Source organism: Leuciscus leuciscus (genome assembly GCF_965113295.1).
Source record: "Leuciscus leuciscus genome assembly, chromosome: 16".
NCBI lineage: Eukaryota > Metazoa > Chordata > Actinopteri > Cypriniformes > Leuciscidae > Leuciscus > Leuciscus leuciscus.
In genome coordinates, this window is record NC_138740.1 from 207,950 (window position 1) to 233,591 (window position 25,642).

The 25,642-nt window shown below is 43.7% G+C and overlaps 1 protein-coding gene across 2 annotated transcripts in view; it reads right to left on the reverse strand.

Annotated features, from left to right (window-relative positions):
- Window positions 1–241: 241 nt before the first annotated feature.
- Window positions 242–25,642, reverse strand: part of acsl6 (acyl-CoA synthetase long chain family member 6) — a 52,764-nt gene continuing 27,363 nt past the window's right edge. For both annotated transcript variants that reach the window (XM_082141281.1, XM_082141282.1), the window contains exons 10-21: window positions 23,145–23,218; window positions 22,981–23,058; window positions 22,204–22,338; window positions 19,055–19,189; window positions 18,883–18,978; window positions 18,029–18,101; window positions 15,704–15,792; window positions 12,826–12,942; window positions 2,852–2,995; window positions 2,670–2,771; window positions 2,472–2,543; window positions 242–1,658 (exon numbers count right to left, since the gene is read on the reverse strand). In XM_082141281.1, the coding sequence (XP_081997407.1) occupies window positions 1,518–1,658; window positions 2,472–2,543; window positions 2,670–2,771; window positions 2,852–2,995; window positions 12,826–12,942; window positions 15,704–15,792; window positions 18,029–18,101; window positions 18,883–18,978; window positions 19,055–19,189; window positions 22,204–22,338; window positions 22,981–23,058; window positions 23,145–23,218 (1,256 nt within the window). In that variant the 3' untranslated portion in view covers window positions 242–1,517. The remainder of the gene's footprint in view (window positions 1,659–2,471; window positions 2,544–2,669; window positions 2,772–2,851; window positions 2,996–12,825; window positions 12,943–15,703; window positions 15,793–18,028; window positions 18,102–18,882; window positions 18,979–19,054; window positions 19,190–22,203; window positions 22,339–22,980; window positions 23,059–23,144; window positions 23,219–25,642) is intronic.

Consider the following 25,642-nt stretch of genomic DNA (forward strand, 5'->3'; position numbering starts at 1 on the left):
CCTTAAAGGTTAAAGAGCCTTAAAGAGGACCCTTCTGTCATCAGCTAACCCTTGCAGTGGTAAAACATGGCCAAATATCAGGGAAAACAAACCTCAAAGCTGTTGTGGCCTCGACAAACAACCCAAGCAATTCTGTCTGACTAAATCAATCCATTATCGAAATCTACGATAAGTATAACAATAAGTCAAATTGCTCTGATTTAAATGAGGGTTCACATACTTTTAAGACCACCACAACCAATAGAATTACAAAGAATTCTTCTTTATTTTTACATTTTTTGCACACACTCATCATCACTATGTTTGTGTATATGCAGAGATGTACATGCGCATAAAAGACTTTATTATCGGGGAAAATGCAGGTGAACTGTTTAAAAAAAAAAGAAAGAAGTCTTCCATTCTCCAAATTTGAACATAATATAAAACGTGTAAGGCTCACATGTTCAGATTGTTAAATGTCTAATAGCTGTTTGACTGAAAGACTTTGAATGCTTTAGAAAGACACTGGTCTTCGTTCTTCAGTCTGACCACTGAAATCAGCAGGAATGTGGACTTATCAGCTTGATTTTTGTCAGAAATACAGAGCTTAGTGGCGTCCAAATGGAGCAACCTTTAGAATAACCTCTGATAGTAATAAATAAATGAATAACCGAATAACCCTGATCATTAAATTAGCTAATAACATTCTAACAAACAGACAAAAAACACAATAGAGGCCAGACTGAAAGGTGGAATGTGAAATGCATTGTGTTTAAATGCCATAAAACCAAAGCTACAGTAACCAGAATAAGTTAATATCTCTGCAGATTCATATTTTTCACCCCATCCCCATTCCAGTTCCCTTGTGAAATACAAAGATAAAGTTCTGATGTCATTCAAGAGCAGATTCAAATCTTATTGGTTTCTCTACACTTCAAACCATTGCTTAAATAGTTTCACATCTAGTTTTCTTCAAAATGTACGCTACTATTGAAATACTTTGGGACGGAAAAGAACTGAAAAGCGAGTCGATCCATCAGGTCAGCGCGGTATTGCATGGCATGCTCACTTTGATCAAGCGAGCCTCTCTTGTAGGCCTTTCCTACATAGACAAGCATCATACGGTGAGTGCATGTAGAATGTCTTCTGATGCCGTAAAGGACCTGGGAATGTCAGTCATGGAACGCCGGAACACAGCATGCATGGCTTTTAGCTGGGAATGTGCCACTGGAGTTCCCTTTGGACCCACAAACGAAACATGAATGGAGGTGAACTTTGGGTTAGTTGCTCTCCTCGGAGTCAAGCATGCATGCTAGCTGGATCTGCTTCTGCTTTCTGAGGAGGACTCCATCTGGACGCAGCTCGCCACCAACGGCCCAAGGGGAATTACTCGTTTAATGCGAGTAAGCTCATGCGTGGTCTTGACGCCCATGGCTCATTCGGAGCATTTAGTGCCTGCTAGTTTTGAGCGAGGAAGAACAAATAGTGAAGGAATGCCAATGTCGATAAAACGTCCTCATCTTTTGGAGACGGAACAATTACATGGAGATGTTGCTGTACAGTTGTTCGATTTCCATCTTGAAATACTCCTTCAACTCGGGTCTCTTGGCTTTTAAAGTGGGGGTCAGCAATCCGTTTTGTATGGAGAACATTTCTTTGTGAATGTGGATGTCTTTAACCTGAGAGGAGTCAAACAGAGGATCGTGAACTATTAAGGTTGTGTGTTTCACTTGCACGGTCACTCTATATGCAGGCATTTCATGGTTGTGACCATTTTAAATGTGAAGCGTGACGTTTTGTGCAACTTCTGGCCTGTAATAACTACTGCACTGGCTCAGCGAGGGACTGCCGGTGTGTCCCGTTCTTCATATGTGGATTACTGAGCGCTCCAGATCCTGTATGGATCCGCTCTTGGGAGCAGGTTTAGTTCACCTAAACTATTTGATTTTTACCAGCTGAAAGAAACTGAAAGTCTGTCACACCAGTTATTGAAAATAAAAATAAAAAGACTTTTAATATAATAATAATAATAATAATAATTTTAACTCGTTTACACTTTTAAACAAGGTCATTAAATTGATGTTATTCTGCCAGCCAATCGCAGCATTTCTGGTCATAGTCTAGAGTCTTTATAGATTTGCTCTTTCAAATGAACACAGTAATCTCAGACAACTGTGTTTGAAGAAGCACGATGAGCTAGAGATCAGGATTAGAAGATCTGGCACACGTCACATCATCTCAAGTGTGTTAAACGAGCAATGAAGAACGGGCCCTTGATTAAATACTCCCATTAGTCCATCTGGTACAGAAATGACACGCTTCACCTTTAAATGAGACTAAATATAAAATGCTTTCTAGGTAATTGAACCTAGTCCTAAAACACGTGTGACCACTTGAGCAACTAATGTTCATACCAAAGAGTGTTGAAGAAACAAACACCTGTGGTTTACTACTGTAGTTGTTAGCTACAGCATGCCAGTTTGCAAACGTACCTGTTCGAATGAATGGAGGCCACTAGCTTTTCCCAAACGCACCATGTCATCCAGAATGGCTTTCTTCAGGTCCTTTAGATAGACAAAACAGACAATGGTCAGTTGGTCAATGGTCAACTTGGTGAATCCCAGACAGCCGAAACTACGTTGCTAACTCTAACCCAATGCATAAGAGATCAGGGTTCAGGTGAGCCTTACTTTATTTTCACACAGATCATCGAAGCATCCTTCAAATCCTTTCTTCTGAGCCCATGAGGGAAAGACCTCGGGATCTGGGACGATGATTCCCACCAGACACGACTGCACACACAATCAGTCAGCGTTAGCATCCGCAGCGCAGCTAACTCTCGAGACATTCAGGGTAATGCTGAGCGACTGACCTGCAGGCTGTCTCCGTGCACGTAGAGCTGAGACACGGGTTCACTGCGGATGTAGATGTTTTCTATTTTCTCTGGGGAAATATATTCTCCTTGCGCTAACTTAAAGATGTGCTTCTTCCTGTCGATGATCTTCAGGGTGCCGTTCTGAAGGACAGACAAATGGAAGGAGCTGTTGTTATTATCTGTCTGTCAGAGCAGCTCAGCGGCCCAACGGACACTAGATTGACCCACATTTAACAGCAGTAAAGAAGAGCAGGGTTGGCTATGCAGAGTTAATGCCTTGATCCAGCACTCTGTATCATTAAAATAAGCCTATTCAATGCTGGCGTTCAAGAGACTATAGACTAAACACGTAATGCGCATGTGCACGCCGTCAGCATTTTCACAGATTCGTGTTTTTCGCTTTTCAAACTTTTTCAAGGCTTGCGTTCTCGAGCTCCAAACACTGTTGTTGTGCGGATGAGCGGCCGGAGCGCGTTAAAGGAACACTCCACCGTTTTTTTGAAATAGGGCTTATTCACCTTCTTTCCTACATTTAGATAGGTGGGCAAATGCATTTTTGTCTCAGTGCATGCATTGTTTTAGTTTGACAGGGTCGGCGCTAGCTTAGCTTAGCACAATGAATGGAATCCTTTGTTGCCAGCTAGTCCTGAGTAAAAGTGATATAAAAAATTTAAAAAACCCACCTAATTACTTCTTGTGGCCTACGTATTCACAACAAGTACAAATAGTGATGCAGATTAACACTAGGCGATTTCCTAGGCAGATATTGACTTATATATTAAGGACTATATTAGGGGGAAGCACAGGCGAAGCACTGCTACTTGGGCGTGATATCTCTGCGCCCAAGTAGCAGTGCTTCACCTGTGCTTCCCCCTAATATAGTCCCAAGTCAATATCTGCATAGGAAATCGTCTAGTGTTAATCTGCATCGCTATTTGTACTTGTTGTGAATACGCAGGCCACAAGAAGTAATTAGGTGGGTTTTTTTATTTTTTTTATATCACTTTTACTCAGGACATGCTAGCTGGCAACAAAGGATTCCATTCATTGTGCTAAGCTAAGCTAGCGCCGACCCTGTCAAACTAAAACAATGCATGCACTGAGACAAAAATGCATTTGCCCACCTATCTAAATGTAGGAAAGAAGGTGAATAAGCCAGTATAATTTTGTAGTCGATCTAAGAGTAATGTATGATCTATAGTATCGAACTCAGCACTAAGATCAAGTAAAACTAGTATTGAGATACAGCCTTGGTCAGAAGCTAAAAGTAAATCATTTGTGATTTTAACGAGCACAGTTTCAGTGCTATGACGTGGTCTGAATCCAGACTGAAACTTTTCATAGATATCATTTTGTTGCAAGAAAGAGCCCAGTTGAGCGGACACCACTTTTTCTAATATTTTAGACATAAATGGAAGATTTGAAATGGGTCTATAATTTGCTAGATTATTATGATCTAATTGTGGGTTCTTAATGAGAGGTTTTATAACTGCCAGTTTAAATGTTCTTGGAACATGACCTAAAGATAAAGACGAGTTAATAATATTGAGGAGAGGCTCTTCCACTACAGGTAACACTTCTTTCAGTAGTTTAGTTGGTATAGGGTCTAATAAACATGTTGTTGTTTTAGATGAAGTGATAAGTTTATTTAACTCTTTTTGTTCTATAGTTGTAAAGCACTGTAATTGTTCTTGCGGGGTGATAATTGAAGCTGAATTATAAGGCGCGATTGAAGATTGAACGTTTACAATTGTGGTTCTGATGCTTTCTATTTTCTCAGTGAAGAAGTTCATGAAATCATTACTACTGAACTGTAACGGGATATTTTGTTCGGGTGACGTCTGTTTATTTGTTAGTCTAGCCACGGTGTTAAATAAAAACCTTGGCTTGTTTTGGTTGTTTTCTATTAGTTTGCGGAGGTGCTCAGCCCTGGCCGCTTTTAGGGCCTTTTTATAACGTGACATACTGTCTTTCCAAGCGATTCGAAAGACCTCTAAATTAGTTTGTTTCCATTTACGCTCTAAAATACGGGTTTCTCTTACGAGAGGTACTCTCGTACTGCGTAAATCTTACGCTAGGGGAAATCTCTTTTCCGCGAGATACTGAAGCCAAAAAATTATCCTTAATTTTGAAATAATGTAAAACGCGTTGCGGCAGCATGCAGACATAGGCGAGACAGCTCGCGCGCCTATTGGCTGCCCTGCAGCAACTGCAGCAGCCTATCGATAAGGCCCTATCGTGATGTCATCACCAATGGGGCGTGGCCGCCCCATTGGTGCCGTCCCGCCGGTGTTCGTCCCGCCGAAACGGGCGTGGCCTGGGGCTATAAATATAGCATCGAAAGGCTAGCTTACCGATTTTTCATCTCTTCAGCGGAGCTCACGCATCGCTGGATCCAGAGAGAAGAAGCCGCGCCGTGGAAAGAGCATTTCAGCGGGACGAGTTCGGTACCTGGAGTCGCTGGCCGCGCCGCCTTCAACCGCCGTTCCTGCTACGCTATCCGGCGTCATATCCTTTCATTGCATTGTGTGTGTTCGCCGCCGCGACTCACACTCCTTCTCTAAAAGAGCAGAGCGTCTTTTTCAAGATGTCTCGTCCATCCTGTGGCTCGTGCCGAGCCCCACTCAGCGACGGGGACCGCCATGTCATCTGCGTTTCCTGCCTGGGTGAAGGACATGCGGCTCTAGCGCTCGCTGACGGCGGATGCCCTCACTGCGAGCTTATGCCTATGGCGACTCTGAGGACTCGCATGGCAACTTTCCACGAGCCTGCACCTCCCGCTTCGACGCCGCGCCGTAAAAAGCGCCGTGCTCAGCGGATCCCTGAGCCTCCCACCGAGAAAAGCTCGCCGGTGCGCCTGCCAGCTTCGCCGTCTGCTTCTCTCGAGTCTCTCACTCCCGGACAGTGGCCGCCGCTGGCCGCCGCTTCCGCCGGAGATGACAAGGAAGAAGCGGCAGTTTTCGAGGAGGACAACTGCTCTATCCTGGCTTCGGACAGCGAGGATTGGGCGAGCTCTGTGGACCTCGCCCCTTCTTCTGCCCGCGAGTCGTCAGGAAAACGGGCCAGCATTGAAGCTGAGCTGATGCGTCTGCTCACACAGGCCACAGAGAGCCTCGGCCTCGAGTGGTCCGCGCCCGCCGAGCCTACACGCAACCGTCTGGACGGTTGTTTTCTGCAAGGGGACCGCGTTTCCACGCCCTCAAGACCCGCCCCGTTTCTTCCTGAGCTTCATGAAGAACTGGCAAAGTCTTGGAGCGCCCCTTTTTCAGCCAGGCTGCGTTCCTCTGCTTCAGCGGCATTCTCCGTGGTGGACGGTGCCAAAGACAGAGGATACCTCGCTCTCCCTCTAGTGGAGGAGGCAGTAGCAGCCCATCTTTGCCCGCCCTCTGCTGGACGGCGGACTAAGACGGCGCTACCTTCAAAAGCCTGCCGCGCTACTTCTACCCTGCACAGTCGCGCTTACACCACCGCTGGGCAGGCTGCATCAGCGCTACACACTATGGCCACTCTCCAGATCTTCCAAGCTAACCTTCTCCGAAAGCTGGACGAGGAAGGCACGGAAGCAGTCAACGTGGCGGATTTAAGGAGCGCTACGGACATCGCTCTCCGCGCTACGAAATCCGCTGCACAGGCCATAGGGCGGAACATGGCCTCTCTCACCGTTGCTGAGAGACACCTCTGGCTGACGCTTTCAGAAATGCCGGACTCGGAGCGCTCTGTGTTCCTCGACGCCCCCGTTTCTGCTACTGGCCTCTTTGGATCGTCCGTCAAAGATTTCGCGGACAGATTCGCTGAGGTACAAAAGATGTCGCAGGCCATGAAGCACTTCTTGCCAAAGCGCTCTAGCTCCGCATCAGGCCGCTCTAAACAGCCGTCTGCTCGCAGCTCGCAGCCACCGCCCCCCGCCGCCGCTTCACAGCGTCGACAGGCCCGGGACCAGAGACCACGCTCTCGCTCTGCCGGCCGCCGCCCCCCACAGCGTGGGACTCGGCCGAAGATTGAGATGAAGCCCGAGGCCTCAAAGTCTTCCTAGCCAGCTTAGGAAAACGACGGTGTTCAAGCCCCGCTGCGGCCGGGTTTCCACCAAAACTTCTCGCTCGTCCAGTTCCATTACATGCGACTGTTCCAGTGTACTCTACAGTAAACAAGTCGGTTACATTACCCGCTTGCCTGTACACAAACGCCGTTTTCACGGCGACCCAGATAAATCCTGTAAAGAGCGTATTTTCTGGTATTCCGGCCACGGCCGACGGTGTTATGAGTTTAGTAAAAATGCCCACTGCCCAGTGCCCATTCCTACACACAGACACAGCCCGCCCCACAGGGCTCGCGCACATAAAATCGACTCATGTCGATTGCGCACAGAATGTAGTGAACGTGCCCACGTCCCAGTGCCCACAAACACTACACGCTGCATGTCTCTCGGTTTCTGTAAAAACGAAACCAACACACATACAGCCGACTCAGGTCGATGGTGTTTTCAGTGCAAATGTGCCCGCTGTCCTGAGCCCACATTCACTCACAGACATGACGAATCCCTCGGTTTCCCCCACGCTCGCCGTCTCTCAGCTACCTGCCGTGAGAGAGCCGAGCGCGGGCGAACCGCCCGCTGTGATCAAAACACTCCCCGCCTCGAGCGCTGCAAATGCGGTGTCTATAATACAGCATACCGAAGCTCCCCGGTCGCCACTATGTCACGACCAGAGCTCCGATCTCATTCAACCCTTAGCTATGCATGCACATGCGTGGGCAAAGCTTCCCGGTGTATCAGAATGGGTGCTGAACATTATAGAAAGAGGCTATTCGCTACAGTTCGCTCGACGTCCCCGCCGTTGTGCGGTGCGAGTCGAAACCACGGTAGAAAAGGAAGTAGCAAGTGTACTTCGTACCGAAATTGTGAAACTGTTGAGCAAAGGGGCAATAGAGCCTTTATCTCAAGCTCAGAGCGAAGGGGGGCTATACAGCAGATATTTTCTGGTTCCGAAAAAAGACTGGGGTCTCAGACCCATTCTAGATCTAAGACAACTGAACGAAGCGCTTTCAAAACGCCGGTTCAGAATGCTCACAACCAAGAAAATCCTCGCGCAAATTCGCCACGGGGACTGGTTTGTGTCAATAGATCTGAAAGACGCGTATTTCCAAATACAAATAGCGTCACGTCACAGGCGATTTTTGAGATTCGCCTTCGAGGGCCAGGCTTATCAATACACAGTCCTACCGTTTGGCCTGTCCCTAGCACCCCGTACATTCACGAAGTGCCTCAAGGTCGATCAGAAATGCGTCTCAGCACTGATACCCTGGAGAGCGACCGACTGGTACCAGTCAGGTGTAAGCCTGGGGACTTCCTCGAGTGTGAAGGTGGTGTCCACGGACGCCTCCACCTCTGGATGGGGAGCACTGCTCGAGGGCAGACCGTTTTTCGGCCAGTGGTCAGAACGGGAAAAGCTTCTGCACATAAACTGCCTGGAAATGATGGCAGTCGACAACGCGCTGAGGCGCTTTCGTCCCCAAATAGCAGGACACCACGTCTTGGTCCGCTCGGACAACATGTCAGTGGTAGCCTACATAAATCGCCAGGGAGGCATCACATCCCGAAACCTGTACAGGTTAGCGAAACGCCTCCTGGTATGGGCTCAGCACAATTTGCGCTCGCTCAGAGCAGCGCATGTGCCTGGCCACCTGAATGTGGGACCAGACAGACTGTCCAGGAACAATGTTCCAGCAGGAGAATGGTCACTGCATCCGCAGACAGTCCAACTGCTGTGGCAGACATTCGGCAGAGCAAAGATAGACCTGTTTGCGTCTCAAGAAAACGCTCACTGCCCGGAATTTTTCTCAAAGAGCAGGGATGCGCTGGCCCACGTCTGGCCCCGCTGCCCGCTCTATGCTTTTCCCCCCATCACGCTCCTACCTCAGGTATTAGAGCGGATCAGGGAAAGCAGATGCTCAGTGTTACTGGTTGCTCCGTTCTGGAAGAACCAGGCTTGGTTCCCAGTTCTTATGCAGCTGACAAGCACTGCCCCATGGCCAATACCAGTGAGGAGGGACCTCCTCTCTCAAGCCAGGGGCTCGATCTGGCATCCTCGCCCGGAGCTTTGGTCCCTACATGCGTGGGCCATCAACGGGTACCCTCTGATATCCCAGAGGGAGTGTTAAACACGATCATGCAGGCTAGAGCTCCCTCTACGAGACGGCTCTATTCCTCAAAATGGTCAGTGTTCTCCAGCTGGTGCACAGCACGCGGCTTTTCACCCCTGGACTGTGGAGTGACGGAGGTTCTCTCCTTCCTACAAGAGCTACTGGATGAAGGCAGAGCCCCATCCACGCTCAAAGTCTATGTGGCGGCTATAGCAGCGTTTTCCAAACCAACGCTTGGTCAGTCACTGGGAAGGAACGATCTGGTCATTCGGTTCCTTAGAGGAGCTAAGAGGTTAAATCCTCCCAGACCTCCCTCAGTCCCCATATGGGACCTTTCTACGGTCTTGGAGGCCATGAAGGGTGCCCCATTTGAGCCAATCCAGTCAGTAGATATCAAACACTTGTCTTTCAAAACGGTGTTTCTTCTGGCTCTCGCTTCAGTGAAGCGCATAGGGGACTTACAAGCGCTCTCAGTGAGCGCGACGTGTATGGAGTTTGGGCCAAATGACTCGAAAGTCATACTCAAACCAAGGCACGGGTACGTCCCTAAATCCCTCAACACACCGTTCAGGGCCCAGGTAATTTCCCTGTCTGCCCTGCCGGTCTCTAACGAGGAGAAGGACGCCAGCTTCCTTTGCCCAGTCAGGGCGCTAAGGGCTTATGTGTCCCGCACGTCTGTTTTCAGACAGACGGAGCAGCTCTTTGTTTCACTCTACGGACGTTCTAAGGGACTCGCCGTGTCGAAACAGAGTCTATCTAGATGGATAGTCGATGCTATAGCGCTGGCTTACACCTCTAAGGGCTTGCAGTGCCCATTAGGTGTCAGAGCGCACTCCACGAGAGGCGTGGCCTCGTCGTGGGCTTGGTCTAGTGGGATTGCCTTGCAAGATATCTGTATGGCGGCAGGCTGGGCCTCCCCGTCTACATTTATAAGGTTTTATAACCTAGAGGTTCCCGCTCTGCAAGCTAAGCTGCTTTCAGTCTAAAAATCGGTACTGTCTGCCCCGAGTACGTCCGGCCCAGAATACCGAAATAGCTCGAGCAACGCTCGTTTAGATCGCGCAGCTCTATGGGCAGTGTGTAAGACCCACTATATTCATCAGTCCAGGCCGGGGTCGCCCTGACTGAATAAAATACCATCACTATAACTGTTCTTATAGGATGCTGCATTACAGGAATGATGCTATTCTAGCCACTTTCCTGGGCTCTCTGTGAGTCACTTATGATCATGTACTACATGAGCCCGGGCACTTGCCCTTGGGACTTTGGTGCTGGATCATAGCATGCACGGCGTTTTACACTGTTTCCCCTAGCGTAAGATTTACGCAGTACGAGAGTACCTCTCGTAAGAGAACGTACTCGGTTACTAACGTAACCTCGGTTCTCTCTAGAGAGGAAACGAGTACTGCGTATCTTGCCGTGCCTGCGCACGCTCCGGTTCGCTCCGGCGATGAAAAACCGGTAAGCTAGCCTTTCGATGCTATATTTATAGCCCCAGGCCACGCCCGTTTCGGCGGGACGTGACGTATGGGGCGCGAAGCGCCCCCATTGGTGATGACGTCACGATAGGGCCTTATCGATAGGCTGCTGCAGTTGCCGCAGGGCAGCCAATAGGCACGCGAGCTGTCTCGCCTATGTCTGCATGCTGCCGCAACGCGTTTTACATTATTTCAAAATTAAGGATAATTTTTTGGCTTCAGTATCTCGCGGAAAAGAGATTTCCCCTAGCGTAAGATTTACGCAGTACTCGTTTCCTCTCTAGAGAGAACCGAGGTTACGTTAGTAACCGAGTACGTTCTCTCTTTAAAGCATGCGTAGTATTGTTATACCATGGTGCTTTATTTTTCTCTCTGACCTTTTTTAATTAAATAGGTGCAACCACATCCAATGTTCTAGAGAGAATGGTGCTCATAGTGCTAGTTAGTTCTTCTAGTTCATCTGTTTGTTTGGGTTCAGGCAGCAGCTGAGACAGATTAGATAAGCAATTTGAGAAATTATCTATGGTGGATGGGAGGATTGTTCTGCCTGGTTGATAACGCGACGCCGCATGACATATTACAGCAGTACGTAATATGCAAGTTACCATGTAGTGATCAGTGACTTCATCACTTTGTGGAATGATATCTATATCGGTTGGATCGGTTCCATGTGATATAATTAAATCGAGTGTATGATTAAGACGATGTGTTGGTCCGGTGACGTTTTGCTTGACCCCAAATGAATTTAATAAATCTGTAAACGCAGCCCCTAACGCATCATTTGGATTATCTACGTGTATGTTAAAATCTCCAACAATTAATGCTTTATCGACATTGACTAATAGGTCTGAGAGAAAATCTGCAAACTCTTTTAGGAAATCAGCGTAAGGCCCTGGCGGTCTATATACGGTAGCCAAGGCTAGAGATAATAGGGATGTTTTTCTAACATCTAAGAGCGTAACATTTAGTACAAGTACTTCAAATGAAATAAACTTATAACCCGTTTTCTGAGTAACATTTAGAAAATCTTTATAAATGGTTGCAACACCTCCGCCACGACCAATCAGACGGGGCTCATGCTTATAACAGTATCCAGGAGGAGTAGACTCATTTAGACCGAAATAATCATTTGGTTTAAGCCAGGTTTCAGTAAGGCAAAGTACATCGAAGCTATTATCTGTTACTATTTCATTTACAATAACTGCCTTAGGTGTGAGTGATCTAACATTTAGTACAAGTACTTCAAATGAAATAAACTTATAACCCGTTTTCTGAGTAACATTTAGAAAATCTTTATAAATGGTTGCAACACCTCCGCCACGACCAATCAGACGGGGCTCATGCTTATAACAGTATCCAGGAGGAGTAGACTCATTTAGACCGAAATAATCATTTGGTTTAAGCCAGGTTTCAGTAAGGCAAAGTACATCGAAGCTATTATCTGTTACTATTTCATTTACAATAACTGCCTTAGGTGTGAGTGATCTAATGTTTAGAAGACCTAGCTTTAGAAATAGTTTTTGTTTAATAATAGCAACATTTTCTGTTTTAATAACAATTAGATTTTTCCCAGATCCTGCATTAGATTTATTAATCAGTCAAAACTAACTTTATCTGGACAATAACTTTATTCTAGATCTGCTGTAAAGCCTAAACAATCTCTGTTACTGTAATCTCCTGTTATCACTGTAAAGCCGCTGTGAAACATCTATATTGTTAAAAGCGCCATATAAATGAAGGTGACTTGACTTGACAAGAGAAATGCTGAGGAAATGAATGAGTCTCAAGTCAAGCAGTATCTAGACCGATACACAACAAAATGCTAACATCTAAATGAACTGGTTCACATCACTGAGCCAACCTGTATACATTAATTTAAAGGGTTAAATCAGGTAGAAGTAGCTCTTTAACTCTTTCCCCGCCATTGACAGAGTGTTTTCAGTGTTATACGGTAGGGGGCGCTGTTACACATCTTCTGAAAGAGTACTGAATCTCCTGATCAAAACATTGCTGACATTCGTGTTGTAGTCTTTGAAAAAAAAAAAAAAAATGTAATTTACTCAGCTTTTTGTTCAAAATGTTGCTTATTTATGAAACCCACATTCAAGTGTTGATAAAAAAGAATGCATGGAGCTAGAATAAAATGTTTGTTTACTTGTTCAAAAGCAGAGGCTCTGTTCTTTCTTTTGATATATTGCATGTTCAGATATTCATACAACAAAATATTCGGGGGGCCGTGAAAGCTTTATAAAAATGATTTAAAAAACGCTGGCGGGGAAAGAGTTAGTCACGATGGGACAGCAGGACAGGTCTCTTGTATTCAAAGAAGAACAAAACGTGTTCAGGCCGACATACCGGCAGCCATTTCCCGATGTCTCCGGTGTGAAGCCATCCGTCTGTGTCCAGCGTCTCCGCAGTCCTCACAGGATCCTTCAGATAACCCTTGAAGACATTTGGGCCTTTCACACAAACCTGGAGCAAAAACAAAGAGAAGAATGATGGATGATGCTTAAATAATGGCATAATCTGTATTTGGTGAGAGAGAGCTTTGTTCTCTTAAGACAAATGCATGGGGACATGACTGTCAATCAAGCTGGTGATGATGCAGTATGACTTCCTATTACAGTCCCAGATAGCAAGTTAGTGTTGGACCAGATCCGGGCCACATCTGGTACATGTGGATTTCACTCATACCAGATCTGGGCCGACAATATGTTGCTGTCTGAGGTATAACATATGACTTCCTGTTACAGCACAACATATTACAGAATAACGTATGACTTCCTGTTACAGCATAACATATGACTTCCTGTTACATCATAACATATGACTTCCTATTACAGCATAACATATTACAGAATAACGTATGACTTCCTGTTACAGAATAACGTATGATTTTCTGTTGAAGAATAATGTATGATTTTCTGTTACAGCATAACATATGACTTTTTGTTACAGCATTAACGTATGACTTCCTGTTACAGCACAACATATTACAGAATAACGTATGACTTCCTGTTACATCATAACATATGACTTCTTGTTACAGCATTAACGTATGACTTCCTGTTACAGCACAACATATTACAGAATAATGTATGACTTCCTGTTACATCATAACATATGACTTCTTGTTACAGCATTAACGTATGACTTCCTGTTACAGCACAACATATTACAGAATAACGTATGACTTCCTGTTACAGAATAACGTATGACTTCCTGTTACAGCACAACATATTACAGAATAACGTATGACTTCCTGTTACAGCATTAACGTATGACTTCTTGTTACAGCATTAACATATGACTTCCTGTTACAGCACAACATATTACATAATAACGTATGACTTCCTGTTACAGAATAACGTATGATTTTCTGTTGAAGAATAACGTATGACTTCCTGTTACAGCATTAACGTATGACTTCCTGTTACAGCACAACATATTACAGAATAACGTATGACTTCCTATTAAAGCATAACACATTACAGAATAACGTATGACTTCCTGTTACAGAATAACGTATGATTTTCTGTTGAAGAATAACGTATGACTTCCTGTTACAGCATTAACGTATGACTTCCTGTTACAGCATTAACGTATGACTTCCTGTTACAGCACAACATATTACAGAATAACGTATGACTTCCTATTACAGCATAACATATTACAGAATAACGTATGACTTCCTGTTACAGAATAACGTATGATTTTCTGTTGAAGAATAACGTATGACTTCCTGTTACAGAATAACGTATGACTTCCATTTACGGCATAACGTATGACTTCCTGTTACGGCATAACGTATGACTTGCTGTTACAGAATAACGTATGACTTCCTGTTACAGCATTAACGTATGACTTCCTGTTACAGCATTAACGTATGACTTCCTGTTACAGCATTAACGTATGACTTCCTGTTACAGCACAACATATTACAGAATAACGTATGACTTCCTATTACAGCATAACATATTACAGAATAACGTATGACTTCCTGTTACGGAATTACGTATGACTTCCTGTTACAGCACAACATATTACAGAATAACGTATGACTTCCTGTTACATCATAACATATGACTTCCTGTTACATCATAACATATGACCTCCTATTACAGTATAACATATTACAGAATAACGTATGACTTCCTGTTTCAGAATAACGTTTGACTTCCTGTTACGGCATAACTTATGACTTCATATGACTTCCTGTTACGGTATAACGTATAACTTCGTATGACTTCCTATTACAGCATAACGCATTACATAATAACGTATGACTTCCTGTTACGGCATAACGTATGACTTCCTGTTACGGTATAACGTATGACTTCCTATTACAGCATAACGCATTACAGAATAACGTATGACTTCCTGTTACGGCATAACGTATGACTTTCGTATGACTTCCTGTTACGGCATAACGCATTACAGAATAACGTATGACTTCCTGTTACGGCATAACGTATGACTTCCTGTTACGGTATAACGTATGACTTCCTATTACAGCATAACGCATTACAGAATAACGTATGACTTCCTGTTACGGCATAACATATGACTTTCGTATGACTTCCTGTTACGGCATAACGCATTACAGAATAACGTATGACTTCCTATTACAGCATAACGCATTACAGAATAACGTATGACTTCCTGTTACGGCATAACGTATGACTTTGTATGACTTCCTGTTACGGCATAACGCATTACAGAATAACGTATGACTTCCTGTTACGGTATAACATATGACTTCCATTTACGGCATAACGTATGACTTCCTGTTACGGTATAACGTATGACTTCCTGTTACAGTCTCTCCAGCCATGTGCTTTGTCAACAGCACTATTCCAGAACACCATGGAATACAAATCTTTTATTTATTAAAAAAGAATGTGAAGTAGGGTTGTTTTTGCAAGATATTTACATGCATTCAAATTTTTTTGTGACATTTATACTTGGATATTTTGACAGTTAGTTAAATGTAATAACCCCAGGAAAACAATATTTACAGTTCAGAAATTCATACTATTTGAAAGACAGAATTGTACAGAAGTCTACTCAAGGCGTCAGGAACATTTGAACACCACATGATAGATTTGAACACTACGAGTCCTACATTACTCCAGACCAGGTAGATTTCTGTGTGAAGCAGCTTTTTAAAGACTTGTCTTTGCCAGTGTGTGTTAAACTAAACGTAGGCCACACAGACAGTGTTATAACAAACCTCGCCCTCTCCTTTAGCAGCGAAGTAGTTCTTCTCAGCCACATCCACCAGTTTAATGAGGTTACAGGGCAGCGGAGCTCCTACATGACCTGCAGAAAGACAAGACCTCAATCACTTCATCATGTCATCACATACAGGTCTGTGTGGAGGATTCAACAGATAATGACTGATTAGAGGAGATAAAGACTGAGAAACACAGAAGACTCAAAGTGTAATGCAAAAACAAGCCACTGGAGGGAGAGCTTGCCACGCAGTTTCACAGTGGATGTAGAGACATGATATATTTCTCACTGCTACACAGTATTCACCCTGACTGGATCATCTTGATCATTAAATGGCTAGTTATCAGTAACTGGGGAGCAACTTTTCCTTCTACACTTCATAGAATTTTGGTTCTTCAGAAACGTTTTGTCAGGATTGCAACCCGATCTGAGTCACATTCTTCATCTGTGTCTCTATTTCAGAATCTTCAGATACTTACTGTGTATGATATTAACATCACTCAAATATGTGTTTTCATTTATAAGGTATATTCTAATTATGAAAATTTCCCAGAACACTTTAAGACTTATTTTAAATTTAACTCACAGGTTCACTCTTATTCAACTCGTCAATCCCTAGATCTTCATCTTCCAAAGTTTCTTACGTGCAGAGGTCAATTTACTATCAGATTTAGGGGTACCAAATTATGGAACACTTTTTCCCACTTAGCAATAAACTCCTCCTCATTAAAATGTTACAAAAGATATTTAAAAGCCCATTTAACTGCTGTTCAAAATTTTTAATATAGAAATTATTTTATTTTTATGTTTTGATCATATTTTTTGTTTATTATTTTTATTACTGTAATTGTCATTAAAATTTGTTGATGTTATGTGTATGTATACATGTATGTGTATGTGTGTTTTGTGTGTGTGTTATGGATATATGCATTTCACTAGTTTGTTGTTACTTTTATGTAGTATAATGTTTTTGTTTTTTATGTTTTTTTGTTTTGATTTTATTGTAATTATGTCTATAGGTGGAGGCGTTAAATAAGCCCAGTTGGGGTTTTTGCCTCTTCCTGCACATCATTAAATTGATAATATTTGTCTTATTTTGTTTATATATTTTATGTTTTTTTATTATTATTATTGTTTTTTTTCTTCTGTGCAAATATAAAAAAAAAAATATAAAAAAAAAAAAAACTGGTGGATCAGTCCAGTGTAAAGGAACCGTTTTCATTCATACACAGAAACACAGGATTTCACTGCATTCCAAAGGTCAAGTTCGGTGAACTCTTCCCTGCGGATCCGTGTCACGTGAAGATGTGTGACCAATGGAAGATCAATTTGTCATGCCGTGACCTCGGTAAAGCCTAGTAGATTTTATATTTTTACATTACATATAAAAAAGATGCCGCAGAGTGTGACGTCACACTATGACCATCTGTAGAAATAGACATTACATCTAGTGAAGGACAACAGCTGTCAGTAATGCTGAATCACAAGCATGCGTGTCCTTATGGTTTTAATCATGGAGTAAAGAGCTATTCCAAGTCAACCGTTGCACTAGAATCAGTCAGTAACCGACTCTTTTAACATCTCCGGGAGACAACAGCAACTATAATGTCTGTATTACCGTTTGCTTCAATAGCAAAAGAGAAAAGTCCATGCTAGCATTTCCATGACTTTCCAAAAGAGGTGGAAAATATTGAGAGATTGATGACGTTGGTCAGAAGAGAGAAAGATGTGTTAGATTGTGTTAGAAACACAACTTGTTTTATAATTGGATTATAAATCCATTTATGGATGGAGTACTGCAAAGACAAAGTATAGCATTACAAATGAAAGTATGATCAACTTTACTAGAGCTACGATGTTGACACTGTGAAATGAGTCCCAGTCTGTGAAACGGTCCATTAATCATCATGTGTTAAAAGAGTGTTTTTTCTGTTTTGTGTCTTTCTAATAATCACACCACACTGAAGAAATTACTTAAATACTCAAATTCATCACATCCAAATGTATTCGTTTTTTCTCAAATTATATTTATGGTTTGATTCAAACCTTACATTTTGATTTACTGTTAATAATAAACAAGTTTATATATATTTTGTTAGTAAATGTTTAGTTTAGACTGTAATGGTTATTGAGATGTCTTTTTAAAACAGGTTTATCTCTGCACTCAGTAAAGCGAGCCGGAATGTGTTCTCTGCTTTCAAGCCAAGATACTATTTAAACAAACTTGTTTGCTTTAAGACAAACTGAACTGTTTAAAGGGTGATTCTGGATGAGGCCAGTGTAAAGGCATGTGCTGGAGGTCATGAGCGAGAGAGTGTCTCACCGGATGTCCAGTCTCCAGGCGTGGTGAAGGTGCATCCAGCGGTGCACTCCGTCTGTCCGTACGCCTCGTACACCTGCAGACACACAGCTGAGATGAGCTCAGACACACAGGAGATCTACAGACACACAGGAGATCTACAGACACACAGGAGATCTACAGACACACAGGAGATCTACAGACACACAGCTGAGATGAGCTCAGACACACAGGAGATCTACAGACACACAGGAGATCTACAGACACACAGCTGAGATGAGCTCAGACACACAGGAGATCTACAGACACACAGGAGATCTACAGACACACAGCTGAGATGAGCTCAGACACACAGGAGATCTACAGACACACAGCTGAGATGAGCTCAGACACACAGGAGATCTACAGACACACAGGAGATCTACAGACACACAGCTGAGATGAGCTCAGACACACAGGAGATCTACAGACACACAGCTGAGATGAGCTCAGACACACAGGAGATCTACAGACACACAGCTGAGATGAGCTCAGACACACAGGAGATCTACAGACACACAGCTGAGATGAGCTCAGACACACAGGAGATCTACAGACACACAGATCTACAGACACACAGGAGATCTACAGACACACAGCTGAGATGAGCTCAGACACACAGGAGATCTACAGACACACAGCTGAGATGAGCTCAGACACACAGGAGATCTACAGACACACAGATCTACAGACACACAGGAGATCTACAGACACACAGCTGAGATGAGCTCAGACACACAGGAGATCTACAGACACACAGCTGAGATCTACAGACACACAGCTGAGATGAGCTCAGACACACAGGAGCGCTACGCTACAGACGCCCGCTTTCGCCTCACCTGACAGCCCAGCACCGCTCTCAGGAAGCTCAGGACGGACGGGGAAGCCGGAGCCGCTCCAGTGATGATCATCCTCAGCCTGCCGCCCAGACTGGCCTGTAAGGAGACACAGCACGCAGTCAAACAGCAGCGCGGCTTCAGCCCCGTGTCTCACCGGCTCTGCGTCACGCACCTGGATCTTGTGGAAGAAGATCTTGTCCCAGACGCTGTCGCAGCGGATGACGCCGCGGCTAACCTCTGAACCTTTTCTCTTGGCCGCGAAGTTCAGCAGCCAGCGCTTGACGGAGTTGTTGGCCTGACTGAAGATCTGAACGACAGCAGACACGCTTCAACAGTTACATGGGGAATACATGTGGCTGAAGAATGTTTTCAGATTTCCTTAAATGATTACAGCACAATTGAATTCTGTTTATCACTGTGAAGCTGTTTTGAAACAATCTGCATTGTGTAAAGCACTGTATAAATAAAGCTGAGTTGACTTGATTACTGCATAAAATATCAGAGTCCTCACATGTAAACTCATGTTCGAACTCATGCTCCTCGTGATCTTAAAAAGAAAAGAAAAAAAAGGATGGCTCCGGTGCAAAGTCAACCTGAAGTGGTGGGTTTTCTTTTAAAAACAGTTTTCAGTCGGGGGACATTTTACAAATCTCGCAAAATGAGGAGGAGGAAGAGGCTGCAAGCACTAAATATAGCTGCAAGCAGCAAATAACGGGGTTCAAGCATTTAAGACCTTCATGCCAACTATGCTGTTGGGCTCTAGGCCGAACCGAAATGTAGGCCTGAAACCATAAAATATCCATGATGGAGAATACGCAAATTATATAAATCTATAGTACCAGTGCACCCTAATTCTTTGGGGAATTTTTTTTTTATCAGTTTATCAGCTAATGCTGGATAATGAAAAAGATTAGATAAAAAATATTGATTGTCCCTCTTGTGGACAACAGTAGTATTTAAGGCTTCATCTTCAGTTTAAAATGTTTGATAGAATGTACTGTGAGCCCTCTGAGCATCAGAAATCCTTGAAACCTGGATTCTTCAAAATCAGTTGTTCTCCATATCTACACAGTTTTGTGAAGTTTCTACTTTGTGCACACAATATATAGACGTTACTCACAATGGGCCATACCAGAAATATATAAAAATGTTTACCTGCTAAACGGTTTCATCCATCGAAATTCTTTTGACAGCTTTTTGCCATGAGGGCCCCTAGATGATGCATGTGAAGTTTGAGCAAATCAGACAAACGGCCTATGAGGAGTTCGAAAAAGTAGAGTTTTCAAATAATCACAAATATTTAACTAAATATTTGATTGAAAGCAGTGATTCTTGAGGCAAAGTTGTCCAGAATGAGGAGATCTATCAAATGATATGCATATTGTGTGGATGTGTGAAACACCACGGGATTACAGAGACATAAAACTCGTTAGCACCGTCTAGTGGCCACTTTCTTTCAAAATTCTGACAGACCTCTAGGGCCATGAGTTGAACATGCCCACCGTGTTTTGTTCCGATCAACCTTCGGTAACCTTGTCTAATAGGTGCTCAGACTTCACTGGCTAATGGCGGTCATGTTTTTTGAGATTCGCCAGTGTCCTCATAGAAAGGCATGGCACCCTGGACAAAGACACTGCATGCCCATTTTCAAGTCTAGCGGACTAACGGTAGTGTAGTTATAGCTGTTTTATGCCTTTTTCGTATAATAGCACCACCAAGTGGTGAATCGCGGCAGAATTTTTTGTGTGACCACAAAGTGAGCTCGTACATGAGTATAACAAGTTTGGTGAAAATATCTCAATGCTTTCAAGAGTTATAGCCAATTTCACGAGTTCACATCTACATATAATTAGTACAATAAGTTTATGCGTATTTGGCGTGCTGTCCGGGGGGAGGGCTCCGAGCTCGGAGTTAGGCCCGAACCCAGAGTACTCCCCCCAGTTGGTAAGTGTAGATGGAACTGGAAGTGAGGAGATGGGGTGGAGGAGAGATGCTGACAAACTTTCAATGAACAGAGATAGGTCTGCTGTGAATTTATACTCTGTCATTGAGTTGATTACTGATTAATCTCCAGCTGTGCATAATTTGGTTAATTATCTGAACCTGCTCCTCCCGAACTTTGTTAATAAAACATCATTTAGTGAAAGTGGCCCGCCTACTTCGAACGTTTTGGCGTCCCATGGTGAGCGTGAACCACCGATCGTAATTCTTTTGACAACATTTTGCCATGAGGGTCCCTTGATGATGCATGTCAAGTTTCTTGTGAATTTGACAAATGGCGTGCTTGAACCCCTAATAATAAAAATCTTCACAATTACAATAGGTTTTCAGCACTTCGTGCTTGAGCCCCTAATAATGTGGATAGATGGCGTAATGGAGACGGTACAGAGAAACGTATGGGTCCGAGAGCGTTGCCAGCTGTGGTGGGAAAAATACGTGTTCTTTACAGAAAATGAATGGTTCTGCAACTTTCGGGTGCGAATGCAAACATTTCAGTATATTTGTGATGTACTTCGCACTCGACTGTATCGCAAAACCACACTCAGTGGAGGGGGAATAATGACAGTGGGGGGGTTGTGTGATGTCCACCTGTGAATGCAGACACGATGGCGTTTACATTATACTGAGATCCGATCACAATGCGTCCTCGACTACCTCCGAACCAGGACACACTGATCGGAGAACATTCCCATCAGAAGCGCGTTTACACTGGTCTTTATATGTGTATGTGGACAACATCGGGTACAGGTCGCAGCCTAAGAAAACACGGCACTGACTGAAAACATGTGGTGTGAGAGTCTGACACTCACACGAGTGTGTTCCCAAACACCAGCATCCCAACGCAAGAGAACATGATAGCGTTAACTGTGTTTCGTCTGACGCTCTGAGACGAACTCATTTATGATGGAGCGAAAGAAAGCCAGATTGCAGAAACTAGTTTATTACTGATATTTTGTGCCAGGAAGTGATGATTTTGTTCTCTTGAACACATGGGATGGAAATGCTGCTTTATTCAAAAAAGTTTCATGCCATAGTCCAGTTTTGCAAGTTAAATTCCCAACTTTGAATGGAAGCATCACTACTGTGTCTTCAGCAAGAGCTGGACTGACCCCGAGGGACGGATAGGCTTCATGACCTGCGCTGTTTGCTGTTAATAAAAAAAAATTATCTAATCGAAATTAAGTCAAAAATATTATTTAACATCACTTAAATCAGGTAGAAACAGCTCTTTCCACGATGCAGATGACTGTGCTATGCATTATAGTGAAGAACGGATAGGCCATCTCTCTGTGACTGTGTCTGATCGGTGCGACGGCTCACCTTGTCATACATGCGGTTCAGGAGACGCGGCACCACGGGAAATATCGTGGGTCTGAGAGCCTTCATGTCGTCAGGAAGAAGACGGATATCGCCTTGGAAAAAGCCAATCCTCCCGCCATGGCAGATCACCACGGACTGGAAGGAAGGGAACATGAGACAATACGTATTCATAAATATTATCAAATTGACTGCACTTAGAACAAAACCTGAACTGAACTGAGCTGAATAAAGACTCTGTGTTATAGATGAAATTAAACTGGTCTCATAATTAATGAATTTTGTAACATTAACACTGTTAAAGTTCCTGTTAATGAAGCTGCTTTGAAACGATCTGTAGGAATGAAGCCTTCATGCACTGGTTCTGTTGGTCTGGTGTTGTGTTGATTTCATCTAACTGTAGCGTTCACCACGACTCAATACTTCTGTGTGAAACACAACAACCTCCACACACTTCAGACCTTTCTTTAGCTCCCTACACGGCTGTTCACTCTGCAGAAGAGCAGAGAGAACACAGCTGTGGTTTTAGATCATTCCAACTCTGCGGCTCTTTTAAGAGATTGAGATCAGTGGGTCACATGAGGCCATGGCCATGAAGCGTCTGGGAAAGAGGAAGTGCACGCTCGTCCAGTGTGTGTGTGTAGGTGTGGCCCTTGTTAGTGCTCACGGTCGGCACACTGCCAGACTGTAACCTGATCCAGCAGAAGAGCTGAGGACGTGTGTGTTTCTCATTGGATGAGCTCCTGCAGTGTAAAGAGCATCTTCTCACGCGGGTCTCACCTCAATCAACCTCTCGAACATGTGAGCAAGAGGCAGGAAGGAAATGAGAACGTCGTCTTGATTCGGAAAGATGACTTTCTGCAGACAGACACACAGAGAGGCTGCGGTTAGTCAGATCGCTGTCTGCCGACACACTTCAGCTCATGTTTACAGAAATCACTCACATCTGTCACTTTCAGAAAGCCAGCAAAGTCTGCGACAACGTTGCCGTGGGTCAGCATCACTCCCTTCGGATCTCCTGCAACACACACACACTTTATCAACAGGAGAATAACATTAATGTTGTGAAGTTAAGATAATAGTGTCAGTACTGAGTTCAGTGATGTCAGTCTTTCAATCGCCTGCTGATTTTCATATTTGTAGTTTTATTATAGCAGTAAGGCTGTAATGCTTTAGTATCATTCAGAGACTATAATAGCCTTTTGTTTTAATTGTTAAAGTGTTTGGTCACACTGTAGGTGTCTTTATGAGCTTATTGTTGAGGAGATTCCCCCCTTCTATGTGAAGCGCTTTGAGGTCTCAGAAAAAGCGCTATATAAATGTAACAAATTATTATTATTATTATTATTATTGTGTTGAAAACACTTGGATCAACACCATCTCAGCCATTCAGAACCATCTTACGTTTTGTTTATTGGTGGCTAATTCGTTCGATCTGTTCGATGGGTTTAAAGGGACGTCCTTCATCGTGAGTTTCTTTTAAAAATCATATTTTTTGTTCAATTCAAATCGTAGGAATTGATTGGAATTCGCCAGCTGGTACAATAGTAGCGTTCCCGTGAGGTCGGGTTTGGTGGATATGGGTAAGTCAGGACAGTTTTAGTTTTAGTCATTTTAAACTAAATGAAAATGAGAAATGTTTCCTTGGCAACTAGCTGAAAGAGTTTAAGGTTTTTTATATTTTAGTTTGGTTTAGCTACTCACAGCTACTCACGCGATACTTCTGTTTTTCGAATGCGCATGCGTCGCGTCTGAACGCATTGTTGTTTTTGGAGCTCTGTCGCTTTGATTTATAATTCTTGATTTTTCTCTTTAAACTCACTTACAACGAACATTTTCTACTTTTCCTCACTGAGAAGCACTACTGCTCAAACCTTATAGTTACAACGCGGACTGTTGAGCAGACGCGTCTCAAGCCTATTAGTGATCCAACGCTGGATACTCTTAAAGGTTACGTCCGTGGATCACGGCTGAACGCGTCTTCTCCACACTCACTTACAAACAAAAATTTTTTCGCCTATCGTGCGTCTACTCTACACCCCTACCACTAAAAAATAAAACGGATTATATCCAAGACTTCAGTCATAAATTAGTATTAATATTGATAGCATCACTGGTAGCTTCGTTGCTAACTCACTGTCCATCTGTTAAAATGGTGAATATATCAGATGTAAGTAGTCTACCGTTTGGTGCAGGTGAGGACACATTTGAGCTTCACGCACTGCAGTCTGAGCTGGAAGCTGTTGAGAAACAGATCCACGACCTTTTATTGAGACAGACCGAGCTGAGAGACCGGTGTTTGGCTCTTGAAACATCACGCGCCGATGCACACAAATCAGTGTTTAACGTTACTAACCCGCTGACTCCGACCGCGTCTACTCCGTGCGTTCCTCAGCATCGGTCGCGATCAGCCATGGTCTCGTTCACTCCGGCTCCAACACGCCACCACGAAGCCTGGGTGGTTCCGCAGCGGAAGACGCGAGTCAGGTTTAGACCAAGACTCTCTCCGACCCTCCCGGTTTTCGAGTTATCCACACAAAACCGCTTCTCCCCTCTTCGCGAAACAGAACGCGATGCTGTGATCATCGGCGATTCCATCGTTCGGCACGTACACGCTACGTTAGGTAAAAGTAAGGTGCACAGTCACTGCTTTCCTGGTGCTCGTGTTTCTGAAATCGCTGCTCGCGTTCCCGAGATTCTGAACGGTGACGAGCGCGTCGGAACTGTGGTCCTGCACGCGGGAGTGAACGACATCAGGCTGCACCAGACGGAGATTCTGAAGAAAGACTTCAGGAATCTAATCGATACGGTACGCAGCACATCGCCTGAAACAACGATCATTGTGTCAGGACCGCTTCCCACGTACCGATTAGGGCATGAAAAGTTCAGCAGATTATTTGCGCTAAATGAATGGTTAATGTCATGGTGCAATGAGCAGAAACTGCTCTTTGTAAATAATTGGAATCTGTTTTGGGAGCGTCCTAGGCTTTTCCGTGCTGATGGCTTACACCCAAGCAGATTCGGAGCGGATCTTCTGTCAGATAACATCTCCAAAATGTTAAATACCCTTTGACTAGTAACCAAAAGTCCAAATCATAGTCTCTGCTGCACCAATTTAACTGATATAAATACTAGTGTAGAACATTGCATAGAAACCGTGTCTATTCCTCGTTTAGTGAGATCAAATAATAAATCTACTGCAGGATCTAGGAAAAATCTAATTGTTATTAAAACAGAAAATGTTGCTATTAGTAAACAAAAACAATTTCTAAAGCTAGGTCTTCTAAACATTAGATCACTCACACCTAAGGCAGTTATTGTAAATGAAATAGTCACAGATAATAGCTTTGATGTACTTTGCCTTACTGAAACCTGGCTTAAACCAAATGATTATTTCGGTATTAATGAGTCTACTCCTCCTGGATACTGTTATAAGCATGAG